Source organism: Podarcis muralis, chromosome 13 (assembly GCF_964188315.1).
Source record: "Podarcis muralis chromosome 13, rPodMur119.hap1.1, whole genome shotgun sequence".
NCBI lineage: Eukaryota > Metazoa > Chordata > Lepidosauria > Squamata > Lacertidae > Podarcis > Podarcis muralis.
Window position 1 is genome coordinate 5,814,729 of NC_135667.1, and position 20,635 is coordinate 5,835,363.

At 47.5% G+C, this 20,635-nt stretch overlaps 2 protein-coding genes and 3 non-coding genes across 7 annotated transcripts in view; 4 read left to right on the plus strand and 1 right to left on the minus strand.

Annotated features, from left to right (window-relative positions):
* The window catches only part of LOC114582190 (chromosome-associated kinesin KIF4), a 34,274-nt gene extending 30,014 nt beyond the window's left edge, over nt 1–4,260 (minus strand). Inside the window, exons 1-2 of one of the 2 annotated variants that reach the window (XM_028703001.2) lie at nt 4,112–4,260; nt 1,354–1,490 (exon numbers count right to left, since the gene is read on the minus strand). In XM_028703001.2, the coding sequence (XP_028558834.2) occupies nt 1,354–1,476 (123 nt within the window). In that variant the 5' untranslated portion in view covers nt 1,477–1,490; nt 4,112–4,260. Of the gene's footprint in view, nt 1–1,353; nt 1,491–3,679; nt 3,846–4,111 lie in introns of those variants that run through there. The other variant, XM_028703002.2, reaches the window with a different exon arrangement.
* Nucleotides 4,261–6,135: 1,875 nt separating this feature from the next.
* Nucleotides 6,136–14,771, plus strand: PDZD11 (PDZ domain containing 11). 2 transcript variants are annotated; one of them, XM_028703008.2, is made up of 7 exons: nt 6,136–6,314; nt 8,069–8,235; nt 9,994–10,077; nt 11,089–11,145; nt 12,320–12,418; nt 13,416–13,476; nt 13,987–14,771. In XM_028703008.2, the coding sequence occupies exons 2-7, from the start codon at nt 8,131–8,133 to the stop codon at nt 14,019–14,021; spliced, it is 441 nt and encodes a 146-aa protein (XP_028558841.1). In that variant the 5' UTR covers nt 6,136–6,314; nt 8,069–8,130; the 3' UTR covers nt 14,022–14,771. The 2 variants fall into 2 exon arrangements, with proteins under 2 accessions (XP_028558841.1, XP_028558839.1); XM_028703006.2 differs by having other exon boundaries at nt 6,137–6,350.
* Nucleotides 14,772–19,477: 4,706 nt separating this feature from the next.
* On the plus strand, nt 19,478–19,549 carry TRNAQ-UUG (transfer RNA glutamine (anticodon UUG)). The gene has a single exon. It is a non-coding gene; the product is annotated as a tRNA-Gln (tRNA).
* Nucleotides 19,550–20,244: 695 nt separating this feature from the next.
* On the plus strand, nt 20,245–20,315 carry TRNAG-GCC (transfer RNA glycine (anticodon GCC)). The gene has a single exon. It is a non-coding gene; the product is annotated as a tRNA-Gly (tRNA).
* Nucleotides 20,316–20,497: 182 nt separating this feature from the next.
* On the plus strand, nt 20,498–20,570 carry TRNAF-GAA (transfer RNA phenylalanine (anticodon GAA)). The gene has a single exon. It is a non-coding gene; the product is annotated as a tRNA-Phe (tRNA).
* The last annotated feature ends 65 nt before the right edge of the window (nt 20,571–20,635 follow it).

The following is a 20,635-nucleotide window of genomic DNA, read 5'->3' on the forward strand; positions in this document are numbered from 1 at the left end:
AGGGGCGTTCATTAAATATTTTCCCTGACATACTTCCCATGGACTGAGACAAACGAAACTGGGCAGTTATTAGTCCTTCTCTACATAGCTACCAGGGACGCGGGTGGCACTGTGGCACTCGTCTGTAGAAGTCGGCAGGTTGCATCAGAAGCTACAACCTGACCTCAGAAATCAGTATTTCACCGTCTGGAAAAAGCTTGCCCTTCAAAAATAACTTCATGGTTGGAAAGAGGTGGTGAGGCAGAGTGCTTCCATTGTTTGGACTGGGATTTAGTCTCTGGGTCATAATGATGGACCCGTGTTTCGTCCTGAGTAATTAGTCTGGTTTTTGTGACACCTTGCCAAAAGAGCCAGTGAGCATGTGACTCGTTCCTGTTTCTGGAAAGGCATCAGCAGCCGGGGAACCCACCGTGCAGACTCCTTTCCCATGTGCAAATGATCATGGATTCTTTTTTTCTACAGAGCCCACACTGATCTTGACATCTGAAGCTAGTTGGCAAACGGTTATGCGGCTATCCTCCAAAATGGCGGCCTCCACTTGTTGGATGGTCTCTTCATTAATGGCAGACTGTGGCTGCCCAGGAATGGGAGCCATTCCACCGAAGTCCGACCACACTTGAACTGACAATGCCAGTGCTTGACTACGTCATACAATGGGGCATCCTCCCCATAAGTCCCTTTCATCTCATCAAACATCTCTCGTGGTGCGCGCCCTTTCAAGTAAAGGAACCCGATGACTGCTCTGCATTCAATTGGTTCCATTATCAGACATTACTCCACGTTAGCACCAGTAACAGAGAAACTGTTAGGAGTTCAGAGCGACAAAGTACCATGTTACCAATGGAGAGATATGTCATTATAAACGTGCAATTTCATCCTCCTACAGTAACCGGAATGGGACGCGGGTGGCGCTGTGGGTTAAACCACAGAGCCTAGGGCTTGCCGATCAGAAGGTCGGCAGTTCGAATCCCCGTGACGGGGTGAGCTCCCGTTGCTCGGTCCCTGCTCCTGCCAACCTAGCAGTTCAAAAGCACGTCAAAGTGCAAGTAGATAAATAGGTACCACTCCGGTGGGAAGATAAACAGCGTTTCCGTGCGCTGTTCTGGTTCACCAAAGTGGCTTAGTCATGCTGGCCACATGACCCGGAAGCTGTACACCGGCTCCCTTGGCCGATAAAGTGAGATGAGTGCCGCAACCCCAGAGTCGGTCACGACTGGACCTAATGGTCAGAGGTCCCTTTACCTTTACCTTACAATAAATGGGTCAGGGGAAATCTTTAATGAACGACCCTCGCATCATTTTAGAGCAGATGAAACACAAACACACACAGAAACTCTCCAAATCTTTCCTCACCTGCTGTTCTCCAGGGACAAAAGACAAACACATCTGACAGCCCTCAGAAAGTTCCTTAGGAACAAGGGGGCGGCACCTTAGTGCCACCCGCACAGGGATGACCCGGGCATCTTCCCTTGACATTTTATGTTATCTTCCTAAAAGAAATTGGAAAGTTAAAAAGCATTAGCTCACTGGGAAATACCACCAGTTTTGATTTGCGGCAAACTGCTTCCGAACCTAATGTAATATATTATTTTAACTTAGGGTTAATCATTTAAAGTCCACTTATATATCAAACTTCTCAAAATGGTTTACAATAAGGGTGAAATCTCTAACACGTACATTTAAACACAATGTGCACACATAGAGACAATAAATAGAAATGAACAAAGCGGGGGGGACGGGACACCAAAATACTCAAAAATATTGAGTAGTACAACCAATACAACCCTGGTTCAAGAAGTCTCCACTCATGCATGAAAAGTTTTTGGGAACCGTGGCAGCTGGTTGCCACCTCCCAGCCTGAGCTCCCTCGCAGGGCTGTTATAGAATTATTAAATGGTAGTACAGCAGTACCTCGGTTTAAAAAATGATTTGGTTTACAAACTCTGCAAAACTGGAAATAGCATCTTGATTTGAGAACTTTACGTCGGTCCAAGAATGGAATCCGAATGGTGGAAGGGCACCAGCGGCGGGAGGCCTCATTAGAGAAAGCGTGCCTTGGTTTAAGAATGGTTTCGGTTCGATAATGGACTTCCGGAACAGATTAAGTTCGTAAACCAAGGTATCACTGTAGTATAACAACAATAATTTATTATTTATACCCTGCCCATCTGGCTCGGTTTCCGCAGCCACTCTGGGCGGCTTCCAACAAAATATTAAACTACACTAATTCATCAAATATTAAAAGCTTCCCTAAACAGGGCTGCCTTCAGATGCCTTCTAAAAGTCAGATAATTCTTTGACATCTGATGGGAGGGCGTTCCACAGAGCAGGCGCCACCACCGAGAAGGCCCTCTGCCTGGTTCCCTGTAACTTTCCTCCTCGCAGTGAGGGAACCGCCAGAAGGCCCTTGGAGCTGGACCTCAGTCCAGGCTGAACAATGGCAGGTTTGGAAGGGACCCTGAGGGTCATCTAGCCCAACCCCCTGCAGTGCTGGAATCTCAACTAAAGCATCCACAGTAGGTGGCCATCCAACCTCTGCTTAAAAGAAGGAGTCAGTAGAAGTGCTCAACTCCAACCGCCCCCCCCCCCACCATACACAATCCAGCCCTGAAGCACACTTTGAGGACATCACAGGGGGAGGAGAGCAGGACAGCCCCCAAAGCCTCCCTCACAGGGTTGTTGTGCCACAGAAGTGCCCAACCCCCACTCGCTTAGTGCGAAGGTGGGGGGCGAGGAGGAGAAGCGGGGAGGGGTCTTTTCTCTCTTTGGCGATTAGCCAAGTAAGATTGTCTTCCATAAACACGGTTTTAACAATGAATCCGTAAGTGACTGTGGAGGCCAATTCTGGATCCACACGTCCTTCCACAGTGGGGAACATTGGTTTCCGGATGGGAGTCGATCACGGTGAGAGTTTGCCACACATGCCTTCCTCTTGGTACATTTCTCCCTTGCGTCCTGAGTTCGAGCGTCTTCAAAGCCCAGGACACCTTTGGTAAAGGCTGTTCTCCCATTGGAGCGCTTGCAGTCAAGTGTTTCTCAATTGTCGGTGTTTATACTACAGTGGTACCTCTGGTTGTATACTTAATTCGTTCCGGAGGTCCGTTCTTAACCTGAAACTGTTCTTAACCTGAAGCACCACTTTAGCTAACGAGCCCTCCAGCCGCCGCGCGATTTCTGTTCTCACCCTAAAGCAAAGTTCTTAACCTGAAGCACTCTTTCTGTCTAAGCAGAGTCTGTAACCTGAAGTGTATGTAACCCAAGGTACCACTATACAGGCCTCCGGTCCTGTATACCTGAAGGAGCGTCTCCACCCCCATCTTTCACTGAGATCCAGCGCCGAGGGCCTTCTGGCGGTTCCCTCATTGTGAGAAGTAAGATTACAGGGAACCAGGCAGAGGGCCTTCTCGGTAGTGGCGCCTGCCTTGTGGAACACCCTCCCAGCAGATGTCAAGGCAATAAACAGCTATTTTACTTTTAAAAGACAACTGAAGGCAGCCCTCTTTAGGGAGGTTTTTAATGTCTGATGCTGTATTGTTTTTAATATTCAGTTGGAGGCCGCCCAGAGTGGCTGGGGAAACCCAACCAGATGGGCGGGGTATAAATAATAAATTATTAATTAATTAATTAATTATTATTATTATTATTATTATTATTATTATAATATATTTTTTAGATTTACCTTGAGACAGTCTTTCCAGCCTCTTGGCCTGAGCCTCCCTCGCAGGGTTGCTGTGACAGCAGAAGTGCCCAACCCCCGTGCACCTTGCGAAGATGGGGGGTGGGGAGGAGAAGCGGGGAGGGGTGGCCCCCCCCTCGGCCTGAGCCTCCCTCACAGGGTTGTTGTTGAGAGGATGCAAACAGGGCCGGCGGGGGGAGGGGGAGAGGAAGGAGAACCTCGCCCCAGGGGAAGAATAAGAATAAAGAGGCGTCCCACGCGAACAGCCCCCCCCCTCCAGGGGAAAACTGGGAAATTTAAAAGCAACCGTCACCCGAAGACGCGCTTCGGGGAAGGAAAAAGGCGGGGAAGGGGACCGAAAGGGTTAAAAGCGGGGCGGGGGGGCTTTGAACTGTCCTGAAACCTACCGCCCCCCCCCCCGCAAGCGACCGTTACCCTCTTCTCCTCTCTCTCGCGCGCGGCCTTCTCCTTCCCCGTCCACTGGCCGGCCCGCCAACGGCCTCGTCTCGCGGAGACACCGCCTCCGCCGCTCCTTCCCCTCAGCTTACAACGTTCAAATCCGCCGCGCCAATCCGGGCACCTCAAGGGAGGGGGGGGGGGAAATAATGCAGACGGACGCGCCGAGGCACCGTGCGCGGTGACGTCAGCAGCAGCACCGTCGGCGCCATAGACGTATGCCAGAGTGAAGAGGTGTACCTGTTGCGAAGAGTTTTCGGGTTCTCTTAGATCTCAGGTGTGGGGAGTCTGTTAGAGAATGGTAGAACTGAATGGGTTTGGTGTTTATGGAAGACAATCTTACTCGGCTACAAGTGATCGCCGAAGAAGAAGATTTTAACAGTTGAAAAATATCTTTCCTACTGTAATGCTTAAAGCCATGGTTTTCCCAGTAGTGATGTATGGAAGTGAGAGCTGGACCATAAAGAAGGCTGATCGCCGAAGAATGGATGCTTTTGAATTATGGTGCTGGAGGAGACTCTTGAGAGTCCCATGGACTGCAAGAAGATCCAACCTCTCCATTCTGAAGGAAATCAGCCCTGAGTGCTCACTGGAAGGGCAGATCCTGAAGCCGAGGCTCCAAGACTTTGGCCACCTCATGAGAAGAGAAGACTCCCTGGAAAAGACGCTGATGCTGGGAAAGATGGAGGGCACAAGGAGAAGGGGACGACAGAGGACGAGATGGTTGGACAGTGTTCTCGAAGCTACCAGCATGAGTTTGACCAAACTGTGGGAGGCAGTGGAAGACAGGAGTGCCTGGAGTGCTCTGGTCCAGGGGGTCACGAAGAGGCCTAAACGACTAAACAACAACAACAACTGTAATGCTTGTACCCGGTCAGGGAATAAAATCTCTTGGCCGAGACTTCACAGAGTTTGTGAGTCATCTTGAAAACAATTTCTGTCATTGTCCACTTCTTCCGGGAGAGAAAGGAAGAAAACTCTTGCTAAATCATTTGAATGCAGTTGACCGAGGTCTCATCCCCCAAGTATCTGCGCAGCTCGAAAGCACGATCACAGTTTAGTTTGTTTTCTGAAACCCAAATATAGATTCATTCTTGGTTTAATGGAGCAATGTGGCCATAGATCTGTGATCCTGGGAAGCGGGTGAGACTGGGAAAGACAAATCCCGCCTACTGCTAAACTTCAAGTGAAATCGGAAAGCCTCCATTGGCCTTGACTCTGAGGAATGGCAACCCCCACCCCCGTCATCGTTGCAGGGGCTGATGGGAATTGTAGTTCTTCCACAAGCTCCGGGATCAAAATGGCGTCTCTTTCGTGAGGCAAGAGCTGGGAAATGAGGACTACATATTGTCAGCCCTTCTTTCCTTAAAAGATGCGTGTGAGAGAACTCTCTCGTTCATTTATGGGTTAATGTTGTACACTGCCCTTCCTTGTTAACCCTCCAGGATGGTTTACATCAATTTTTTAATTTATTTTTTAAATGGCGAGAGCCAGCCTGAGGGAACGAAGCGGAGAGAAGCCCTCTCTCCTCCTTTTACCTCACAGAAGTGACCGTTGGGTCACGTGCCGCGCCTTAGTGACTGCGCGCCTAGCAACCGTTGCCATGGTAACCACTGGAGCAGTTTCACGCCCAAACCCTTTCTGTGGGGGGGGGGCGAGAAGTTGGTCGCCATTAAGAGAAGGCTTGAAAAACAAATACCGTTTCCTCACATTTTAAAACACCCCCCCCCCAATTTGAAATGTGTATGCCCTGGCCTTCCAGCGTCGCAGCCATTAAAATGTTGGGTTTTAAAACAGGCCCCATAATTCCCTCAGAGGCTGGAGTGCCTTATTTTTCCCCGCCTCCCGAGGAACCCAACCAACCGTCAGGCTTCCTTCGCTAACTGACAGTGAGCCTAGCTAGTAGGAGTAGAGTAGTGATACCCTTCTGTTTTGATTGGGTGGCTGGCGGGGGAGGAGCCTCCTTTGATTGGAGGAGGAGGAGGCTGGTGTTTGTTCCTGCGGGCTCAGCTGATCAGCAGCAGGAGGAAGGCCGCTTCTTCCAGGGAGGGAGCGGATTGGGCGCCTCTGTGCCCCTTTACTCTCGAGTAGGCCCATTGAGCTCTGTGGGAGTGGATCCAAAGGGAGCTCGGGCCTTGGGAGGCGCTCCTGCTTTCGCAGCCCTCTGGGTGTCTACTCGGAAGTAAGTCCCATGGATTTCCCTGGGGGTTACTCCCAGGTAAGTGGGCATGGGGTGGGGAGAATCCTCTGGGAGCAGGCCCTATGGAAACCTCGTAGGGCTCACCTCTTGAGTAGACCTCCCTAGCTTTGCACTGTAAGGCCCCATCCGCACCATGCATTGAAAGCGCTGTGATGATAATACAGTGGCACCTCGGGTTACATACGCTTCAGGTTACATACGCTTCAGATTATTATTTTGTTGTTGTTGTTTAGTTGTGTCCGACTCTTCGTGACCCCCTGGACCAGAGCACGCCAGGCCCTCCTGTCTTCCACTGCCTCCCGCAGTTTGGTCAAACTCATGTTCGTAGCTTCGAGAACACTGTCCCACCATCTCGTCCTCCGTCGTCCCCTTCTCCTTGTGCCCTCCATCTTTCCCAACATCAGGGTCTTTTCCAGGGAGTCTTCTCTTCTCATGAGGTGGCCAAAGTCTTGGAGCCTCAGCTTCAGGATCTGTCCTTCCAGTGAGCACTCAGGGCTGATTTCCTTCAGAATGGAGAGGTTTGATCTTCTTGCAGTCCATGGGACTCTCAAGAGTCTCCTCAAGCACCATAATTCAAAAGCATCCATTCTTCGGCGAGTCTGTAACCTGAAGCGTATGTAACCCGAGGTACCACTGTAATTGTTAACCACCTGCCTGAGGGGCCCCACGCAGCGATACTTGCTCACAGAATCACTACTTCATGACAGTAGTTAAGCAGTGAGGAATGAAGGCTGGTATAGGCTATATGATTCTTTGGCATATGCATTCATTGTACTGTGTACGTGTACAAATGGGAGCCGATATATATTTTATTTATTTTTGTTTGGCATTCTTTATCTCCCGCTTAATCCAAGATCTGTATATGCATAAAAGAAAGCTAAAAAAACCAGTAGACGTAAAACGTATTCGCCATTTATATATCTGTTTTCAAATAGCATGAAAATATCTCCCCCCTCCAGCTCTCCTCCTTCTAGGCGTGGAGGAATGAAATGAAAACCTGTTTCATTTAAACAGCAAAACATTATTAAACCCAGCCCTGGACAAATGAACGTCATTATCCTGCGTGACAATTTAAACTCCAAAGGATGTTCTAAAAAGAGATGTGTTCAAAGCTAGTTTAAAAGAGACCAGATTTTAATAGTGTTCTGACAGATATAGGATTCAACAAGCATAGCTATTGCCACTGTCACATCTCTGAACTTGGAGAAAACTGTACTTGATTTTTAAAAGCACTCATGCAAAAGTTTAAAGCACGAAAGCTTTTTGGAGAGGAGGAAGAGACGACGACCTTAGAACAAAATTACAGTTAACAAAAAAGACTGTTATTTATACCACAGCTGGTGGGAAATAGATGACATCAAATCTCTTGTGCAATCACTAGCTTTTTGGGTGTGTGGGTGTTTTCCATTAATTTCTCCCTGCCTTGAAGCATACCGTATTTTTTGCTCTATAAGACTCACTTTTTCGCTCCTAAAAAGTAAGGGGAAATGTGTCTCCATCTTATGGAGTGAATGCAGGCTGCGCAGCTATCCCAGAAGCCAGAACAGCAAGAGGGATTGCTGCTTTCACTGCGCAGCGATCCCTCTTGCTGTTCTGGCTTCTGAGATTCAGAATAATTTTTTCCTTGTTTTCTTCCTCCAAAAACCAGGTGCGTCTTGTGGTCTGTTGAGCAAAAAATACGGTATTTGGCTTTAAGAAGGATAGTTGACAGACCACGTATACTGTTTTCTCCCCAGAATTGACATCCCATCTTTGGAAAGATCGCCTGGGGCTTTCGCAGCTCTGTGCTGACTCCAAAATGGATATCGGAGGTGGTGGCTGTGGCCGGATCTCATACGATGACTATCCCGTGGTGTTTCTGCCTCCCTACGAGAGCCCTCCCACCTGGATCCCTCCTCATGAGGTGTGTATCTAAAAGATCCCTGGGTCATTAAGAAAGCCTGGTCGCTGTTGTCCATGCGCTGGTACCCCCCAGGATAGACTACTGCAGTGCCCTTCTTGTGGGACCTGCTTCGGGCATTGTCCTGGAAGCTAGTGCAAACTCCAGCAGCTTAACTGCTCACCTGGTCAGACTATCTTCATGAAAAGGATCTAGGAGTCTTGGTTGACCACAAACTTGACATGAGCCAACAGTGTGACACGGCAGCTAAAAAAGCCAATGCAATTCTGGGCTGCATCAATAGGAGTATAGCATCTAGATCAAGGGAAGTAATAGTGCCACTGTATTCTGCTCTGGTCAGACCTCACCTGGAGTACTGTGTCCAGTTCTGGGCACCACAGTTCAAGAAGGACACTGACAAACTGGAATGTGTCCAGAGGAGGGCAACCAAATGGTCAAAGGCCTGGAAACGATGCCTTATGAGGAACGGCTAAGGGAGCTGGGCATGTTTAGCCTGGAGAAGAGGAGGTTAAGGGGTGATATGATAGCCATGTTTAAATATATAAAAGGATGTCATATAGAGGAGGGAGAAAGGTTGTTTTCTGCTGCTCCAGAGAAGCAGACACGGAGCAATGGATCCAAACTACAAGAAAGAAGATTCCACCTAAACATTAGGAAGAACTTCCTGACAGTAAGAGCTGTTCGACAGTGGAATTTGCTGCCAAGGAGTGTGGTGGAGTCTCCTTCTTTGGAGGTCTTTAAGCAGAGGCTTGACAACCATATGTCAGGAGTGCTCTGATGGTGTTTCCTGCTTGGCAGGGAGTTGGACTCGATGGCCCTTGTGGTCTATTCCAACTCTATGATTCTATGATTCTATGTTACACTGCTTTTGAATTAATTCCCCTAGCTGCCAATTAGCTACCAGGCTATTTTAAAGATGTTGGAACTGGTGTACAAAGCGCTATACATCTTGGGACGAGAATACAGTGGTACCTCGGGTTACATACGCTTCAGGTTACATACGCTTCAGGTTACAGACTCCGCTAACCCAGAAATAGTACCTCGGGTTAAGAACTTTGCTTCAGGATGAGAACAGAAATTGTGCTCTGGTGGCGCAGCGGCAGCAGGAGGCCCCATTAGCTAAAGTGGTGCTTCAGGTTAAGAACAGTTTCAGGTTAAGAACAGATCTCTGGAATGAATTAAGTACTTAACCCGAGGTACCACTGAAGTTTAAAATATCATTTCACCCCATATACCCCCAAACTGATCACTGCTCTCTGCAGCAGAGGGACTCTTGCAGATAATCTCATCAGGAAACCTGGAGAAACCCAGCCAGATTGGTGGGGATATGACAACAACAACAACAAATAATTATTACTACCACCTTCCTCTTTCAACAAGATGGCTCAATGGAGATTCCCCCCCCCCCCCCCCCCGCCGACTGTATCTACTGGATTCCAAAGCATTTTTATATATGAAATCATTTATTTATGTTTTTTATTGTTGCTGTTTGTATTGTTAAATCACTTTGGTATATTATATAATCCATACTGGTAGGAGCTGATTCGAGTTGGGAGTTGGCTAACCCTCTTCTACAGCGCTGATGTCTGGTTGTAAGGTTTTAAAAGAGATCCAAATGTTTTTCTTCAGCCATTTTTCTTACTCTTCTTGGAGCAGAACTAGGCCATGGAATGCCGTGATGAACCCCAAGAAGTTTCTGATTTCCACAATGAAATTCACCTTGCCATTTTTTAATTTTGTATCTTGCTCTTTTTCCCCTAGAGAATTTACCATTCGGATTATAACAATGAGCTGACCCAATTCCTGCCTCGTACCATTGTGTTGAAAAAACCTCCAGGGGCACAGGTGAGTCTTGGCCCACTCTCAGGGGACTTGCGGAAATGGGGATTACAAGGGTGTGTGAGGTTTTCTCAGCTGGGATTGTAGGCTTGTCAACTGAGGCCCTCCACACCAGGCTTGGAAGAAGAGTTTGGATTTGATATCCTGCCTTTCACTCCCCTTCAGGAGTCTCAAAGCGGCTAACAATCTCCTTTCCCTTCCTCCCCCACAACAAACACTCTGTGAGGTGAGTGGGGCTGAGAGACTTCAGAGAAGTGTGACTGGCCCAAGGTCACCCAGCAGCTGCACGTGGAGGAGCGGGGATGTGAACCCGGTTCCCCAGATTACATGACTACCGCTCTTAACCACTACGCCACACTGGCTCTCATGGAAAACATGAGGTCCTCCGGACTTTTTTTTTGGACTCCATCTCCCATCGGCCCCAGTCAGCATGGGCAATGGTCAGGAATGATGGGAGTTGTAGTCTGAAACGTCTAGAGGATACCAGGTTCCTCACCCATGCTCTGCTGAAAAGTTAGCTATCCTTGGAGGGGATTCTCTGCATTTGTAACCTGCCCTGTGCTTTACAAATTTTATGTTATCTATCTGGCCATTGACAGCAGTTCCTCTCTTTCATGGGGTCATTGTGGGTTGCAGTAAAAATGCAATGATGACGTAGACCTCTGTCACCCAAAGGTCAGTAGCAGAAATAACAGTCTGGAAGAAGACAGTACAGTGGTACATCAGGTTAAGTACTTAATTCATTCCGGAGGTCTGTTCTTAACCTGAAACTGTTCTTAATCTGAAGGACCACTTTAGCTAATGGGGCCTCCTGCTGCTGCCGCGCCGCCAAAGCACGATTTCTGTTCTCATTCTGAAGCAAAGTTCTTAACCTGAAGCACTATTTCTGGGTTAGCCAAGTGTGTAACCTGAAGCGTATGTAACCTGAAGTGTATGTAACCCAAGGTACCACTGTATTCAGGAACAATCTATATGTTGAACTGCCAAATCTCCAACTCAATTCTGTTTCCTTTCTAGCTGGGCTTTAATATTCGAGGAGGAAAAGCATCACAGCTGGGGATCTTCATCTCTAAGGTGTGTTGATCTTTAGTCCTGACCTCATGGCTGCCTAGTTCTGTTACTTCATTGACATGCAAATTAATTGTGTTTATTGGTCATTTTTAAAAAAAGCATTTTTACTATGATCTTCAGCCGAGAAGGCTCCCACATCAGTTTATGTAAGATCACAAAACAAGGTAGTCCCTGCCTACAGATCTGCAATATAAAAGGCATGGCGCAAAAGGGAAAGGGGTTGAAGAGGGCAGAGGAAAAAGTAAAATTTGTTCACCAGTTCTTATTATATGTTGCACTTGTCGAATGACCTGCAGTTTCATCCTATGAGTATTTTTGTTTAAGTTAGCATATAAAATTACAGAAAAACACCCCTTCTAATCTGACACGTTAATTTCAATAAAGCATAAAATATGTCTGTTCATTTGCCAAATTACTTGATGAGATTCACTTTCTCTAGGAAGAATATCCATCCGTTATTATGCATGTTTCCTTGGAAGCTTATGCCACATACTTCAGTCATGCTTATTACCAAACAAACAGGCCAAGGATTGCAACTTTAAATGCTTATTTTTGGTAAATGACTTAGACGTTTCGTACGTTAAAAAATAAACAAATCTAAAATAACCCTACCTTTTCACATGACTAAGATAAAAGAGGAATGGTTGGATTTTAAAAAAGAACCATTTATTTCAGTCTAGCTGCTATGAGCATGATTTGCAGGTTTTCAAAATAAAAATGAAGGGAAGAATCCTGCCTGCCCCTCCCAGCAGCCTCAGGGTTCATTTTTGTCCGTTTGACCTAAACCTTTTCCTTCTGCTGTTTCATGACAACTGGCAAGGAGACCAGCAGCTCAGTCCTCCCTGTGTTGTAAGCAAGTCCTGCTCATTTCAACGGAGCTTAGCCTTGAGTTTCTATCCATCGGATTCATAGAGGTGGAAGGGACCCCGAGGGCCATGTAGTCTGACCCCCTGCAATACATGAATCTCAACATGCAGTTCCTCATCCAGTTTGAAACCACACCAGACCCTGCTGAGCTTCACAAATATGCCAGCAGTTTGATCGCCGCACCATTTGGGGACTGAAAGGTTTGGAAGTGGCAGAGCGCAGGGCAGTTGAGTTGTGTGAAAGGATGGGGCCAGCTTCCCAGAGCTCCTGGCCTCTGTCTGAAGGGTGGTCTTGCCTCTCCTGATCCCAGGTGATCCCGGATTCAGATGCCCATCGAGCCGGATTGCAGGAAGGAGACCAAGTGCTGGCAGTTAATGACGTTGACTTCCAGGATATCGAGCACAGCAAGGTGAGAGGGGAGAAACGATGAACCAGAGGCCTGCATGGAGCAGCCACAGGATGTGGTCTGAAGGCTCATGGTGTATCAGCCTTGCTGAAGCGAAGCTGGTTTAGGGAGGTGCCTGGAAGGGAGACGGCCTTGAAATCCTTTATGTGGGATGCTTTCCGCACTGGGAAGGAAAGGCAGCTCCTGAATGGGGTAACTGTGCCCCTGAAGGACCAGGTGCACAGCCTGGGAGTCATTTTGGACTCACAGCTGTCCATGGAGGCTCAGGTCAATTCTGTGTCCAGGGCAGCTGTCTGTCAGCTCCATCTGGTACACCGGCTGAGACCCTCCCTGCCCGCAGACTGTCTCGCCAGAGTGGTGCATGCTCTGGTTATCTCCTGCTTGGACTACTGCCATGCGCTCTACGTGGGGCTACCTTTGAAGGTGCCTCGGAAACTGCAATTAATCCAGAATGCGGCAGCTAGACTGGTGACTGGGAGTGGCCGCCGAGACCATATAACACCGGTCTTGAAGGACCTACATTGGCTCCCAGTACGTTTCTGAGCACAATTCAAAGTGTTGGTGCTGACCTTTAAAGCACTAAACGGCCTCGGCCCAGTATACCTGAAGGAGCATCTCCACCCCCATCATCCCACTGAGGTCCAGCTCTGAGGGCCTTCTTCGCTGTGAGAAGTGAGGTTACAGGGAACCAGGCAGAGGGCCTTGTCGGTAGTGGTGCATGGCCTGTGGAATGCCTTCCCACCAGATGTCAAGGCAATGAACAACTATTTTACTTTTAAAAGACATCTGAAGGTGGCCCTGTTTAGGGAAGTTTTTAATGTCTGATGCTGTATTGTTTTTAGTATTCAGTTGGAAGCTGCCCAGAGTGGCTGGGGAAACCCAGCCAGATGGGTGGGGTATAAATAATAAATTGCTGTTGTTGTTAAGTCAATGATTCAACCTGGTGTGATGCCCTTCTTTGTTCAGTTGTTCATCTGTTGTTTTCCCCCTGCCCCTACAGGCTGTGGAGATCTTGAAAACTGCTCGGGAGATCATTATGAGAGTCCGATTCTTCCCATATAGTAAGTGCTGTTGTTGCCGCCACTGTTACTGCTCTTTACAAAATATTTGACCTGCTTGGAAGAGAATGTTTGTCAGGTGAACTGGGACCCACTACATCCATGATAGAGGAGAGGGAAAATAATGTGCTCCCCCGTTATACAAATCCAAAATATGAAACACACACACACATATGTATTTTAAAATAGTGTAGAGTTCCGTAACATTTCCATGTAGGAAGAGAAGACACCTCTCTTTCATTATAGATGGCTTAAAAGCGGTATTTATTAGACAAATTCCTGGAGGAGAGGTCTGTCCGTGGCAGTGATGGCTAAAGGAAACCTCCAGCTTCAGGGCTAGTCTACCTTTTGAACACCAGTTCCTGGGGGACAACGGTGAGAGGAGAGCTGTTGCCTTCATGCCAACATTGTGGGCATGAGAACAGGATCAGAACTTGAAGGGCTAACGTCATGATCTAGGAGTGCAGTCTTTATGTTCTGCCCCTCATTCTTTCTCTCCCGTTTCCCTTCCAGACTACCAGAGGCAGAAGGAGCGAACGGTTCACTAGAAATCCCTTCCCAGCTGGCAGCCTTCTCTTTGCAGAGAGTTCACCACCCTCCAGCCAGATTCTTCTTTCCGTGTTTACTCCCACTCCAAAGCCTTTTCCTTCGGCAAATGCCTGCTTGGGGGTGTTGAGGGGGCGTCATTTGTGGCGCAGAAACTCCCCCTCTTGGCTGGATTCCATAGATCCAAGTACCTCATGAGAAGGATGTCTTTAAAGTTTTCTTCCGCTTTGTGCTGTGAAGCAACAAGCAGTAGGAGCCGGATGCAGGGCTTCAGCCGGTTTCCTGGTCCCAGGAAAAAATGGATGTCGGTTTGCAGATAAAGCTGTTACCTGGTTTCATTCATCCCCAGGCCCTGAAAGACATTCTGTTCCAATAATTTGCTACCTTCATAGCTCTCTGAAAGAGGAGGAACAGAAAGCATCGGGTCCCAGAGGAGCAAACTGAATGCTGGTCTCCTTTTTGAATAAGAGACGGGGCTGCGGTGGTGATTTGGGGCGTAATCCACTGTAAATATCTGCACGAAAGCATGCTGAAATGAAGGGGATTTATTTCGTCATTGTACTAAAGCTGGTGCAAGGGGTGGGGCTTTGATATATGTCTGCCTCTTCTATATGAAGGCTCAGGGGCTTAAGAACCTATGTTGGTTTGCATGCCATGGGATATGGCTTTAGTAGGATCATTAATACTTCTCATTAAAATGCTGGAAGGAGTTTGCTTTATACACAAAGCAAGCTCCTGGTTTTCATGCACAAGTAGTGGATTCTTCTTTTCTGAAAACAGTAATACCAGGGGGATCTTGCATGTGATGGTGGGGTATCTTCAAAGCATAGATGCCTTGCCTTGCCCCAAATCTCTCTTGTTACCTGTGTTTCATCAGTTCTGCTTTTTATTTAGAATACCCTTAATGAACACTCAGGCTGTCTTAGGCCACATTTAAAGCACTATAATATAGTGGTACCTCGGGCTAAGTACTTAATTCATTCCGAAGGTCCGTACTTAACCTGAAACTGTTCTTAACCTGAAGCACCACTTTAGCTAATGGGGCCTGCTGCTGCTGCCGGAGCACGATTTCTGTTCTCATCCTGAAGCAAAGTTCTTAACCCGAGGTAATATTTCTGGGTTAGCGGAGTCTGTAACCTGAAGCGTCTGTAACCTGAAGTGTATGTAACCCGAGGTACCACTATACTGCTTTAAACAGCCATGGCTTCCCCAAAGAATCCTGGGAGTTGTATTTTGTTAAGGCTGCCAAGAGTTGTTAGGAGACCTCCTAGAGCAGGCATGGCCAAAGTTGGCCCTCCAGCTGTTTTGGGACTACAACTCCCATCACCCCTAGTTCACAGGACCAGTGGTCAGGGATGATGTGAATTGTAGTCCCAAAACATCTGGAGGGCCAACTTTGGCCATACCTGTCCTAGAGCTACAATATCTCAGTGTGGTTTAACCACCAATCCCTCTTCACGTGGAACTCTGGGAATGGTAGCTCAGGGAGAGGAATAGGGGCCTCCTGGCAACTTTCAACACGCTTAAGAAACTACAACTCCCAGAATTACTGTGGCATCAGAGTGCTTCGCAATTGTGCTGTGAATGTGACCAGACACAGGCAATGATAAATCAGTAAATTATGTACTGTGCACACACCTAATTCATGAGTCAGAAGCTTTTTTAAAAAGCAACAAAGCTGAACTTTTTCAGATTTCTGGGCAAATGGATGCTACCCTTTTCTTCTCGGTGTGATCACACCCATTCCAAGCTGTGGGTATATTTGCAGTCCTTATCTGTCCTGGCAGCCACAGATTTGCTTTTTCCTTATTTGATGTAAAGGTAAAGGGACCCCTGACCATTGGGTCCAGTTGCGGTACTCATCTCGTTTTATTGGTTGAGGGAGCCGGCGTACAGCTTCTGGGTCATGTGGCCAGCATGACCAAGCCGCTTCTGGCGAACCAGAGCAGCGCACGGAAACGCTGTTTACCTTCCCGCTGGAGCGGTACCTATTTATCTACTTGCACTTTGACGTGCTTTCGAACCGCTAGGTTGGCAGGAGCAGGGACCGAGCAACAGGAGCTCACCCTGATCAGCAAGCCCTAGGCTCTGTAGTTTAACCCACAGTGCCACCCGCGCCACCCTTTTTTTTATTTATTTACGTGGGTAAAGGTAAAGGGACCCCTGACCGTTAGGTCCAGTCGCGGCCGACTCTGGGGTTGCGGTGCTCATCTTGCTTTATTGGCCATGGGACCCGGCGTACAGCTTCCGGGTCGTGTGGCCAGCAGGACTAATCTGCTTCTGGCGAACCAGAGCAGCGCACGGAAACCCTGGTCGATGTGGGTAGAAGTCTTCAAATCCTCTCCCCAAACCACGGCCTGCTTGGTTCCGTGTGGGGCAAGGTTGTCACAGCAGTGAAACCTGCTTAGATTTTGTTAGGTGAGCCCTTACCACATGAACCTCACCTAAGAAACATTTTCAGGTTTCTGATGGCAGGATGTCTTCCCTGCCTCTAGCTGTTTCTGCTTGGCTGTGCTGCACAAGGGGATCATTAAAAAAAAAAGGCAAGAGAATTTGATTAACTTGAGCTTCAGCCCCGTAGAGGAAGCAAGGCTAGGGAGTTAAAACACACACATTCCTCACCTCCATGGAATGCTGGCTCATCAAAACTCTTCCTCCTGATTCATTAAGTTTGGGTGTGGCTCTGTATGAAGGAAGGGAAGCTTGCTAATTGTCCCACTCACAACTCTGTCAAAATATTTATATAACTCTCTTGATGTTCTGTAATGTGTTCTCTTTGAGACTTATTTTTTCACAACAGAGACAGCAACCTTTTCTTGTCATTTCTGGATTCTATCAGAGGGGTTTTGGGGCAGGGGAAGCTTCAGTAAAATGTTACTATCTGAGACTGGTGTATTATTCACCTTGCTTGGGGTTGCTGTGGACTCCATACTGAGAGCCTAGATTTCACAAGATTTCCCATTTTGCTTCTTCTGTCTAAACCACAGAGCCTAGGACTTGCTGATCGGAAGGTCGGTGGTTCGAATCCCCGTGACGGGGTGATCTCCCGTTGCTGGGTCCCTGCTCCTGCCAACCTAGCAGTTCAAAAGCACGTCAAAGTGCAAGTAGATAAATAGGTACCACTCTGGCGGGAAGGTAAACGGCGTTTCCATGCACTGCTCTGGTTCGCCAGAAGCGGCTTAGTCCTGCTGGCCACATGACCCGGAAGCTGTACGCCGGCTCCCTCGGCCAGTAAAGCGAGATGAGCGCCGCAACCCCAGAGTCGGCCGCGACTGGACCTAATGGTCAGGGGTCCCTTTACCTTAACTTTACCCCTCACTACCAAAGGCTGGATTGTCTCAGTTACAGGTTGTTGGAGGCCTTGAGTCAGGTTGTAAATTTCCTGACAAAACTAGTACCATGCCTCTTTTATTCCTTATAAATACTTGCCTGTGTAGCTGCTATCTTCACCATGTCAGAAAGAAAAGACTGTCCTGCCCAGAAATTGATGGCACCCTGTTGCTATGTCCCCCAAAGAAAAGCTTTCTAGGTGTCTGTAATAGCAGTGGGTGCTTGACCCAAACAAGAGGGATACCATAACCTTTACTTGCCTGTAAACTTTCCAGAAGCAGCTGCCAAGCTGCAGTTTGACTACTGGACAGGAGAAGAGTAATTGTTGTTGTTGTTTAGTCATGTCCGACTCTTTGTGACCCCCTGGACCAGAGCACGCCAGGCCCTCCTGTCTTCCACTGCCTCCCACAGTTTAGTCAAACTCATGCTGGTAGCTTCGAGAACACTGTCCAACCATCTCGTCCTCTGTCGTCTCCTTCTCCTTGTGCCCTCCATCTTTCCCAACATCAGGGTCTTTTCCAGGGAGTCTTCTCTTCTCATGAGGTGGCCAAAGTCTTGGAGCCTCAGCTTCAGGATCTGTCCTTCCAGTGAGCACTCAGGGCTGATTTCCTTCAGAATGGAGAGGTCTGATCTCCTTGCAGTCCATGGGACTCTCAAGAGTCTCCTCCAGCACCAGAATTCAAAAGCATCAATTCTTCGGCGATCAGCCTTCTTGATGGTCCAGCTCTCACTTCCATACATCACTACAGGGAAAACCAGAGCTTTAACTATATGGACCTTTGTTGGCAAGGTGATGTCTGAAGAGTAATTGGTCTGATCCCAAAAAGCAAAACTACTTTGTGTCTACTTTGAGGGTTTTGCTTTCAATCCAGCAGTGAATAAATTTTACGAACCAAGCAAGTAATGCCAGTGAAGTCTATGCAAGTGTGTTTGGGGGAAGGCTCTGCAAACTAGGAGAATGATTTCTCTGTCCCATTCAGGTCTCCCCTCCCCATTTGAATATTAAGTTTAAAGCATGCAGGTTTTGAGAGCAGACGGTTTTCCAGAGCAGCTGACGTTGATATCAAAATAAAACGCAGGACAGAAACGAAAGAAACCGCATCAAAATGCAATGCCACATTTCAAAGTGATTTGAGAATTAGTTTCGAAGTGACATCAAATTCAAATGGGGCATAGAATCAGCGCCTCCTTTTGCCAACCTCTTACATTGCAAATATCCTACTTGTTTTGAACCCGCTTTCAAAGTGCTGAGATGAATTTATGCTGCTATAATTTCGTGAGCATAGCCAGGATTTTTCGTGGGGGCAGACTTTTTGTTAGGGGGGCAGGCCTAACAGCTTGCAAGGAATTTACCGTATTTTTTGCTCTATAAGACTCACTTTTTCCCTCCTAAAAAATAAGGGGAAATGTGTGTGCGTCTTATGGAGCGAATGCAGGCTGCGCAGCTATCCCAGAGGCCAGAACAGCAAGAGGGATCGCTGCTTTCACTGCGCAGCGATCCGTCTTGCTTTTCTGGCTCCTGAGATTCAGAATATTTTTTTTCTTGTTTTCCTCCTCCAAAAACTAGGTGCGTCTTGTGGTCTGGTGCGTCTTATAGAGCGAAAAATGTGGTAATTTATTCCCTGCCCCCCCACCAGCTACGCCCATGAACAACTCCCTAGACTAAAATTCCTATTGTAACTAAGCCATAGTATGGGTAATTGTATGTTCCTTCCGTTTAGCATCCTTTGAGTCTATTTTTAGATTGCAAGCCTCTGTGGTCTGGGTCCTGCCAAACCTGTTTTTTGTGTCCATGTACACAGATGGCAACATGGGAATGGGTGCCGATGAGAGGCCTACCTGAAAAGTCAAGAATATTTATATTTTTTGCTGTTCCATGATACTAGTCCCTTTTGCCTGCCTTCTTCACACTTCCAGTGAAATGGCTGGTGCAACAGTTTCCAGTACTGTATTTCTTTTTTAAAAAGACAATGCTTCAAGACTCAAATAGTATCTGATTATACCCTTTCTTCTACATTCCTGCATAATGTAAACATAGAAAGAAGGGGGGGCGTTTGGCACCTGTTATTATCTTAGTGTGCAATTAAATGGGAAGAAAGTCACGGGACAGGAGGCAGCTGGTACGCTTGGTTCCATGGTGTAATGGTTAGCACTCTGGACTTTGAATCCAGCGATCCGAGTTCAAATCTCGGTGGAACCTCATTTTGTTTGTGAGTGGGGGTTCTCCCATCCCCTATCCCCCCTCGATTTTCAAAATGCGCGTTAGCCACCAAACCCTGGAGAGAATTTAGAGGGTTGCGTCTCCAGTGGCGAGAGTTGGTCGCAGCCTGTCTCGTTCACTCTCAAGAGTAATTTAAAAGCAGAAAGTGCGTGCATGTATTTCTAGTGGAGTTTACAGAAGTGCTAAAAATTAGTGTTCGTGTCTCCAAAGTAGGGAAAGCTTTAATCCAGAAACGAAAACTTCAGTCTGAGTTCCTTAAACTTAAGCAGTAAAAGCTTTAGAGGGGGGAAAATAAAGGGGGCGGGGTAATCAGGTGGAAGGCGTTAAGCAATCTTAAAGAAACCAGCCCATTTAAACATGTGCAGAGTGCCTTCCGGACGGGCGGGGTGATTTCCTTCCCTCTCGTGTGCCTAAGACAGGAGATCGCAGCTCACTCAACAAAGCGCAGACTGAAGAAAAAGTTGAAATCTCAGGAGGAGGCATCGCCCAAGTGGCGGAGAAGAGGCTGCCTTTTGATTGCTGGGGCCCGAGATTTATTTTCGGAAAGCAGGACGGCTAAGCTGCAAAATGAAACCATGCCAGCAATAGGCTAACACGTCCAAAGTTTTCAAAATGCCGCTCACACCTTGTAAAGCGTCTACATATACATTGACGGGGAAAAGGCAAAAGCGGATGCATTGGTGGTTCAGTGGTAGAATTCTCGCCTGCCACGCGGGAGGCCCGGGTTCGATTCCCGGCCAATGCAACGTACATTTTAGTCTACTTTTAAGATTTCTCCATATGTTTCTTCAGTTAATTATATTATCGCACAATAACATTTCCTCTCTCTTCGGGAATATCAAAAGGCAAACTTTTATAGCCTTTTGAATAAAGCAGTATCAAGAACTGCTGAGATTGCACATTACATCAAGGTAGTTATTATCACTGGCCGAAATAGCTCAGTTGGGAGAGCGTTAGACTGAAGATCTAAAGGTCCCTGGTTCGATCCCGGGTTTCGGCATTGGCAGTCTACGTTTTTGTTCTTCGGCCTCTAAGTAATAAGAGTCAGTAGTGAAAATGCAGTCC

What these genes read in the sequence shown, in the direction of transcription:
- PDZD11 (XM_028703008.2), top strand. Translation starts at nt 8,131, where the DNA reads ATGGATATCGGAGGTGGTGGCTGTGGCCGGATCTCATACGATGACTAT. An exon ending in AGGATATCGAGCACAGCAAG is followed by an intron (nt 12,419 to 13,415) that starts GTGAGAGGGGAG and finishes CTGCCCCTACAG; the next exon opens with GCTGTGGAGATCTTGAAAAC. An exon ending in AGTCCGATTCTTCCCATATA is followed by an intron (nt 13,477 to 13,986) that starts GTAAGTGCTGTT and finishes TTTCCCTTCCAG; the next exon opens with ACTACCAGAGGCAGAAGGAG.